At 49.1% G+C, this 9214-nt stretch overlaps 1 protein-coding gene across 1 annotated transcript in view; it reads left to right on the top strand.

Moving 5' to 3' along the window:
* LOC126534665 (phospholipid-transporting ATPase ABCA3-like) overlaps window positions 1-8037 on the top strand; it is a 130955-nt gene extending 122918 nt beyond the window's left edge. The window contains exons 26-28 of the mRNA XM_050181927.2: window positions 392-565; window positions 3139-3361; window positions 6313-8037. Of these exons, the coding sequence (XP_050037884.2) occupies window positions 392-565; window positions 3139-3361; window positions 6313-6555 (640 nt within the window). The 3' untranslated portion in view covers window positions 6556-8037. The remainder of the gene's footprint in view (window positions 1-391; window positions 566-3138; window positions 3362-6312) is intronic.
* The last annotated feature ends 1177 nt before the right edge of the window (window positions 8038-9214 follow it).

Here is a 9214-nt window from a genome sequence, read left to right as displayed (position 1 = left end):
GCTATCGGTAGTTTAGTCATTACAAAACTATCGACAATGCAAGAACTGTCGATAGTACCATCATAGTGCACTATTGTTAATGTAAAATCAGGCGACGTACCGCATCGCAAACACTGCAGCATAAGTCCCCAGTTTTATGACCCGAGTCTTGTGCTGGTGGACGGTTATCGCAAAAATGTATTGCAACATCGCTTGCCAAAAACGTTGCAAGAGCTATCGATGGCGCTATCCACATTAACTAACATCGGTACTCCTATTGAGATATCGTTAATACCGTCGACAGTCTTCCTCGCATTATCCGTAGTCTTTGCATCACTAATCCAGAGATGTAATATTGTGAACAAAGGATATATCACTTCAACGTCCCGCTCCCTCATTGCACGCGATGCAGTATGGGCTCCCGCCGTAAGCTGTCGCTGTGCATCGCCATGCTGGGCACTCCCCGCGTGCTGCTGCTGGACGAGCCGTACGTCGGCGTGGCGCCCATGGCTCGAAGGCGCGTGGTCAACTACATCAGCGCGTTGCAGCACACGGCCAACATGTCTGTCGTGCTCACGTCCCACAGGTGACGAGACTAGCGAGACGGTAGAGAAGCAGATAACCGCCGTCTGCACTTGGTGCATGTTACGCACAAACCTTCAAGGTAAACCCGGACGTCTTCCAGGTGAAAAAAAGAAAAACCAGAAGGCGTGCATACGATGATGATAATCCTATCGACACCCTCTTTTAAGTGGGATAGTGGCGCGTGCCGCCAAGCTTGCGCTTGTAACCGTTCTTGATGTACTTAGATATCTAAACTAGCATAAAACATCAGTTGTGACGCCATCTGTGGGCCTTGGCTGAGGCATCGCATCGGGGTCAGACAGACGCCCTCAAAGTGGGTAGAAGGCACGCAAAAAGTTATGTTGCGTTGGAACAGTTAAGGTCTCTTATTTGTCGAGAAAAAAAAAAGAAACTACCAAAACGGCTTTTTATGACCCGGATATCTGGAAACCCTTTATGACTATTACGAACTGCTTGCTTCACGCCTTGGAACTTCGCGGTATAGATTGTGATTGTGGTGTTCCCCCGCTGATGCTGCGCAAAGTAGTGAGTGCTAAACTATTAGTGATCAAAACATGATACTCTGAAATGCAGTTTCTCGCACCATCTACAACTGATGCTGGTTTCTTAGTGAGTGTCCTTGCCATTGCCGTCCCATTCCAGGTAGCAGACGATGCAATGGCGCCGCGTCCACGTCGGAATTAACAGCTGCCATGTAGTATGAAAAAAAAAAAATCCCAAATGAAAACGCAGCAGACAATAGAACAACCAGCTATTGACATCTATGGTGTGAGTGAAAAAAAAAAAGAAACTGCTCTTTGTGTTTGTAAGACAGAGAATTCAACTTCAATAGGGGCCAACTCTGACTATCCTGTTCCAATACATGTAAAGGTAGAAATTCCTTTATGAGAGAATCGTTTGATCAATGTGAATAAATTTTCTTGCATTTGAGAGAGAAATGCAAATTGTAGCGACCTTAGGAAGTAGTGATTTAGGGCCTTAAATAGGTTCGTAATATTCCCGGAAATCGATAAGTCTAAAAAAGAAAAATGAAACACGAGCTTTACAAGTCCGTAACTCGGTACCATCGCAGTTCTGTAAACAGCATCTCTTACAACAACTAAAGCATACATTTACAGCCTAAGTCAAATTGTTTACGAAGGTTTTCCAGATGTCTTACTCGCAAATAATGGCGTAATTTCGAGGGGTGTATAATACATCGATTTCATCTGCTTTAGATGCAATATTGGGTGCGCTTTACAGAAATATAACTTTGTTTATTGCGAAGTTACAGAGTTCTAAATGTGATATTCGAGCTTATTCTTTCCTGTGCAGTTTTTAACCCTGTTCTTTAATTGACGGCATAAATAAGAAATATGCTTGCTACTGCCACTGAAGTTAAATCTTTTCTTTTAAATGCAAGAAACTGAATCAAATTTGGTGCAATGGTTGCCCACAAGAACAATTTCTCCGTTCCCATGTACTTAGGAGCCCCCGAGCTAGAACTACCTCTAGACCAAATGAAAAGTTAACCATTATATCGCAGACATGTTGAAGCGCCTTCGCTTCCGTTCGGGTCCCCAGAGCAGCATTTCGCCCGCCTCAAGCACCGGAAATAAAACGTCTTGCAACAACGAAACGATATTGGATAAATACACTTGGGTATTAGATAGAACTCGGAACAACGTCGGGGCAAGCGTAGAGACACACAAGCAAGTTTATCCTACACCTCGGCTCGGAACACGCCTCGAACTTGCTGCGCTGTGCCGCCACAGTCTGCGACACGCAAATCGTTCTCGGCGTCGGTTTTCGAAGCCACAACCCGGCTTGTTCCAGCTTGCGCACAACATCACGTGACCAGTTAGCCCCCACTAGCCCCCACCGTCGATGCAGCTATAAGCCATAGAGCGCCAGAGCAGATGCTGCCTCGCCATCTGGCGGCGGCTGCCGATCCGGCAACCTACAATGGGCAGTCGACGAGGCCTCGGTGATTCCGACAAAGGTGACGCGCGAACACACAGCTCCGTTAGAGCACGGGGGCTACGGGCAGACATTTGAGAGGGAGGGTAAGACCCGGCAAACGTAATTACGTGACACAGATTAAAACTTAACGCGAAGTGGCTCGTCTAGCCATGATGTTCCACCAGCTAGCCCTCGTCGCAGCATTACTGACATTATTGTTCTTCGCTATTCGACGCTTCGAACCCGCCTTTGTCAAGAAACCTTTCTGAGCTCGGTCGCCTCGATCAGTGTATCCTGGCGACAAAATTCACGGTAGCACATTTAGTCGAAAATTTTTTTTTTTTTGTTACAAGAAATGTCACGGCAGTGCCGCCATGTCTTAAAAGGAGGGCATGTTGCGCACAAATGCTGACAAACACAGTGCGACGACACGTAAAAAACGAACAGCGCGTCTGTTGGCCTCATGTCCTCTCGCAATGTTTGTCCATATTTGCCCCCACCGACCCCTCCGTTCAAGACGGCGAGTAACTATATAGTTAAGTTCCACGTTCTTTCGAGCTTCGGGACATCAATTCTGTGCAGTTTGTGTAAAATGTATCGTCTTGAAACACTGCCCGCTTGTGCGGCGCGCAGCCTGGCTGACGTGGAGTTCCTGTGCAACCGGATGGCCATCCTTGGCGCCGGCCGACTGCAGTGCCTGGGTTCGCTGCCTCAGCTGAAGGCCAAGTTCGGCAAGGGCTACACCATCACCGTGAAGACCTTGCCAGACCGAAAGCACGACGAAGTCTACCTGCACCAGGTGACCAACGCCGTCTCGGCGGCATTCCCGGGCTCCGAATTCGTGCACTCGTACGAGGTGAGCAAAATGAGCCCCGGCGAAGGGTTGAAGTCGGCCCCTTTTGGAGGGAAGCTTTTCTGTATTGGGTCGGCCAGGTGTGGTGCTTGCGGTCAGTGTTTGTGGGGGTTGGATAGTGGAAAGGATGGCAGTGGGGAGGAAAGGCGTCGCCGAGGAGAAGAAAGCCGGAAGAGAGGCAATAACACGCACCGATTGGTTGGCGCAGCTGATGTCGTAAGGTAAGGGTAGGGTGCGGCGCCAATTGGTTGGCTCAAGCAATGACGTCACGCGGCCGCGGGGGTGTACTGCGTGGAGGGAGGAGATTTGTGCATGTTACAGAAAAAAAGGCAACCGATTACAATTACTTGTTTCAGAAATAAACGAGAAGAAAGGGGGTTAACCGAGGGGCCCGATTTGTATAAGTCATATCATGAGAAGCCAACAAACACTGACACCAAGGACAACATAGGGGAAATTACTTGTGCTTAATAAGTGAAATAAAGTAACGATGAATTAACGGAAATTAAAGTGGATGAAAAAACAACTTGCCGCAGGTGGGAACCGAACCCACAACCTTCGCATATCGCGTGCGATGCTCTACCAATTGAGCTACCGCGGCGGCGTTTCCCCATCCACTTTCCTGGGTATTTATGTGTACTAGTATAACCCTGGGAGTGTTAGCCAGCGCCACCACTCACAGACCTTGGCGACGGACGTGGAACGTCCTTTTTTGCCTCAGGCGTCAGGAGAACGTGATCTTTTTCGGTGAAGGCAACTGGTCAATGAACCCACATATGCTACCTGAAGACATCAATGTTGCCGGATTCGAGACCCTCGTTTTTTAATAAACGAGAAGAAAGGGGGTTAACCGAGGGGCCCGATTTGTATAAGTCATATCATGAGAAGCCAACAAACACTGACACCAAGGACAACATAGGGGGAATTACTTGTGCTTAATAAATGAAATGAATGAAATAAATGAAAAATACAACTTGCCGCAGGTGGGAACATCCACTTTAATTTCTGTTAAGTCATCGTTACCGGGGTTGTTGAAGTATGGGAGAGGCCTTTGCCCTGCAGTGGGCGTAACCAGGCTGATGATGATGATGACTTTATTTCATTTATTAAGCACAAGTAATTTCCCCTATGTTGTCCTTGGTGTCAGTGTTTGTTGGCTTCTCATGATTTGTTTCAGACATGTAATTTATCGCATTTACTAATTACTGCCCCAGGGAAGTAATTGGACAACCAGCGAATAGTAATCATTTCTTTCACGTTACTTTTCTCCCCACTTTGTTGCACGAAGCTACAAAAGACATACACGTGCTCCACACAAAGCGCTCTGTGGAGGATGTACCTAGTGTGACTGCGTGTGTGGGTGTGTGCCTGGTAGCAAATGTGTCTATCTATTAATATCTACGTTATAGCTAAATTACAAAATTACTAAAAGGCGTAATTGATTACATGCAACTAATTACATGTAGTTCGTTACTTACCAAGTCGGGCATGGAGACAGCACACGCTGCGGGTGTGGCATGATGAATAGAAGCATGATCTGATGAAGCGGACGCGAACGACTAGATTGCGACTGGATCGCTATCGTACACGTACACGTTAACAGAAACATAAGGGTGTAAAACTTCTAAGCGTAAATGATAGGTGAACACAGCCGCGTAGATGCGCTTATCTGAAATATCAAATGTCGCATCGCGCTCGAAGACCGGAAGAAACGTCGCCTGTGATAAGTGTATAGTTTGACTAGTGAGAACATTGTGTTTCCAAAGTTCCAAGCATGTTCTTATTTTTTTTTTTCATGCGAAAGCATCAAATGGCCCATTGAGCGAAAAAGCCGGCGTCTGTAGCAGCGAAACGGCACCTAAATTTCCATTGGCTGCGACGCCACGTCCCGTGCACGCCTCTACGGAGCGAAAGGGGTCGTGTTGCGTGAGTGGAGGGGACATCGCCGCGACCCCACGTCACCCTCGCCCTCGGACGCCTGTTAAGCCCAGACCACACATACGCTATCGGACGCGCGCGAGCGCGCGTCGGCGCGCCCACGCATGCGCTGACGGTGCAGCATGGCTCGTACGCGTCGAAACGCGGCGCGATCTCGGGGAACAGTTCCTCACTGTTGTCGCGCGCTTGGGCTGCCTCGCGTCGGCGCGCCTGGCTACGCAGCTACGGCGCGGTACATTCAACTCTGGGTGAAGCAGATTTATATCATGCAAGAAAGTGCTTCTTCTTTAAGTTTTGCGCCGATCTAACAGCTATAAGTATATAACAATTACGTTTATAGATACCGAAGCATTTTGAAACAATGTCGTACGAAGCGGCGTCTGCGAAGGTGGCTGTGAGGGAGCCCAGTGAGCGCGCGCTGTCGCGCGTCTTTGTGGATGCAAACCGCCATTCCTCGCGAGGCGCTGCAGGCGCTAGGCGCGTGGACGCGAGCTTGCATGCATCCGCCAGCGTACGTGTTTATGCACGCGTTATGCTCACGCCTGCGTTCTAACTGCGCCTCAGTAATCGCTATGAAAAAATTAATGTATAAAAATACAGAATAAATTCGAAAAGAAAAAGAAAACACTGTCGTTAGTGAGTTTAACCTGCAACCCCACGCCAAGAAGCCGAGTGTCTTATTCACGAAACCAGGCCAAGCGTTTAATCCCTCGGCTTGCCCGCAAGGAATTCATAGCTCGAAGGGCCGCTCAGCGGCGTTCAGTTGGACATTAATGATTTCGCATTCACAACTCATAGGAAGTGTTTAGGTGTCCTCGGAGCTTTTGTTTTTTTCATGGAAGCTTCTCTGAGGTTAGCGACTTCTGCGAAGGTTGTAGCACGAACTAAAAAAAAAAAAGGCTATGTAATCGGGGCTGGTCTTCGTGCTTTTCAGGTGGCGCTGTCGGTGACGTATGGCTGTAAAAAATTTTTCGTTATCCGCCGAAAACGTACGCATTTCGTTTCTTCTCTCCCAGGGCGTTCTGGAGTTCCGCATCTCGTGGGTGCGCATGCCGTGGAGCAAGATGTTCGTCCTGATGGCGCGCATCAAGAAGTGCTACAAGCTGCTCGACTTCTACATCGCCGACACGTCGCTCGAGCAGATCTTCCTCGGCGTGACGCGCAAGGAGGCCAGCGATGCAGCGGCCGCAGCAGCGCAGCAGGGGCAGCAGGCGCCCGCCGCCGTTCACCACATAATGGCGTCCACGCTGGGCATCTGAGCGGGGGCACTGCGTGTGGGAAGTCGTCGTCGCCGTCACCAGCAGCGCCGGATTGTCCAGGGCACCAACACTGATTGCGAAAAGAAAAAAAAAAGAAAGAAAGAAGAATACCACCACGTTGTCGTTTTCTTACACTGATTACTTTTGTAAGGGGTCTGTGTGTTTCCGAATGATACGTCGATAAAAGGAGCACGGTACTACAGACCAACATCGCAGATTTAATGCTGCCGATGGAATGTGAAGGGGAAAAGCCTACGCATGCGCGCTGCCCGACGCCTTGCGGTTGAGACTGCAGCAGCCACCTCATTGTCATAGAGACTTCTCGTAAAAAAATCGAATAAGAACATGCGGTTTGACGTCCGAAAGCGGTAAGGACTACGAGGCAGGCCATATAGAGAGGCTGAGCGGGTGTGTAAGTGGGTGGGAGAGTGGCGGGTCTCCAAATTTATTCCGGCTTACCTTCGCGTTCAATGCGAACCTAAAGACGTTTTCGCATTTCGCTCATTGCTATGCCGCCGCTGCTTCCGCAAACCCACTGAGCGAGTTCCTTAGCCATCGCGGCGCCTGATGAACGCCATCACGTGATGACGAGCGGTAGCTGATAACCGCCTTGCGCGTTGCGCAGCGCGCTGAGCTGGCGCGCAGAGGCGATCACGATGAGTCGATCGGTCTCGCCATGGTCATTTGCCCGGAAGTGGCAATTGTCGTGTCGCATATCTTGTATTAACGAACCCGCATTTCACGAGCTCACTCCGCAGCCTTCTCTGCGCCATGCCGGATCGAGAGTCTAAACCCTGCCACAGTGCGCCGCGAAGCGCGGGAGCGTCATGTCCTTTCCTGGCCGTCGCTCGTAGGATGAGCTTCGCGCGCACCCATCTCCACAGTGCTTGATGCCGTCTATTGAAGTATAGTGGTAATTGTACGCTTTTCCGTGCGCGAATGTTGCTTTGACTTGAGCTCGGCCCTCAACTGTGCCGGCTTTAATGGATGAGGCAATGGTGGCTCCAAAAAAAAAAAAAAAAATCACCGACGATTACGATACTCCGAATGCGAATTTCGAGCGCAGCTCTGGACGTGTTTTCTTTTTGCGATATATTGCCTGGCGCGTACAATCGGTCTCGTGCGGCACGTTGCTAACGAATCCAAGTGTGTCGCGACTGCCTTGCCAATCTGGAGATCGCCAGAGCCAGCGCGAGGGCTATGCGTGGGCGCGATTCACAGCAGCAGCCGCCACCTACGACAGACCTCCCAGACGACGCCCGCTACTCTGGCGCCATCTCGTCGTCATCGTCGCCGCACTATACGCTTTGCTTCTCAAGCTTTTGCTATACCCTACTCCGCTTTCCGCCTCATGTTTCCGCTGTGCCCTCCTCTCAGCTTTCTGCCTCGCGCCTTTCATCCCCCGCTGCGATCCACGTTCGCTTTCATCCTTTCCTGCGCTATAGTCTGCTCGGTTACGCCGCCGACGCCGACGCTCGCCGCAGGAACGGGCGCCTAAATTGAGCTGCACTCTAAAGAATGTTTCGCTGACATGGAGCAAGAAAACTACGAAAGAGGAGATCAGTTTCTGCGTATGTTTTTTTGCACGCCGCTTCCCTTGTTGGTGACGTCACATCACGTGTTCTTCCTGGACGGACATTACGAAAGGACTAACACCGGCGTATCTTTCCAGTGCGCATCGCGCCAGCTTCACCGGCGGATGCTCAGTGATTCTTTCTGCTTCGTTCTTCAGGTTGGTGATCGCTGACGTTACTGGTTTTACCGAATTTACGGCTCGTTTTTGTCGCTGCTGCCTTGCTCACCGTGCGTACAAAATGTGGTGTCTTGTATTGTTGTTTTGTCAAAATGTTTATTGCTTTGTGGTGACGTAGAGACACATCCTGGCCCTTCCGATAACGAGATATTGCTGGAGCTACTAGCCGGGCAACGGTAAATATTGGAAACAATATTCGATCCTCGCATAACAATATTGAAGCGAAACTCCCCGCGGTAAGCGGTAAAATCGATACGCTGGATGAGGGGTAGGTTGTCTAGTGCTGCTACACTAGGTGACCAGATGCTGGACTTTGAGAATAGAGCGTCGCATTTCTATAAAGACTTACTGGCAATTAAAGATAAACTGGATGACTTGGAAAATAGGGGCCGCCGCAATAATTTCATCCTGTATGGTCTAGATGAATCGAGGAACGAGACGACGAAAGAACTGGAAAAAAAAATTAATGAAGGCATTGTACCGCAAAGATTAGGAATTTTGGCAAACGGCATTGAGTGAATTCAGAGACTCGGTCGCTTTACCGAGAATAGATCACGTCCAGTTATACTGAGGTTTCTGGATTATCGGGAGAAAATGTTCATTTTAAACACTTTTTAGCTTAAAAACTGTCGATCTCGGAAGGTTTCTCGCAGCGCGTCCGTGAAGAATGGAAGCTGCAATGGGAAAAGTTCTGAAGAATAAAAACAAAGGCGGCTTAGGATAAAGCTTATCACTGACAGAATTAAGTGTGGATGGCGTTCTGTGTGGCTGTGATAGGGTGAAAACTTTTCGTTTCAAGCTAGAACATGGTCGGCGAAACTGACACCCGAACAATGATCGTCGGTCTTTGAAACTTTTAAACATTAACTGTAGGTTATCACTAATTGGTTATCACTAATGATCGTA

Source organism: Dermacentor andersoni, chromosome 7 (genome assembly GCF_023375885.2).
Source record: "Dermacentor andersoni chromosome 7, qqDerAnde1_hic_scaffold, whole genome shotgun sequence".
Taxonomy (NCBI): domain Eukaryota; kingdom Metazoa; phylum Arthropoda; class Arachnida; order Ixodida; family Ixodidae; genus Dermacentor; species Dermacentor andersoni.
Note: the sequence above shows the minus strand (reverse complement) of the source record. Positions and strands in the feature narration are given on the sequence as shown.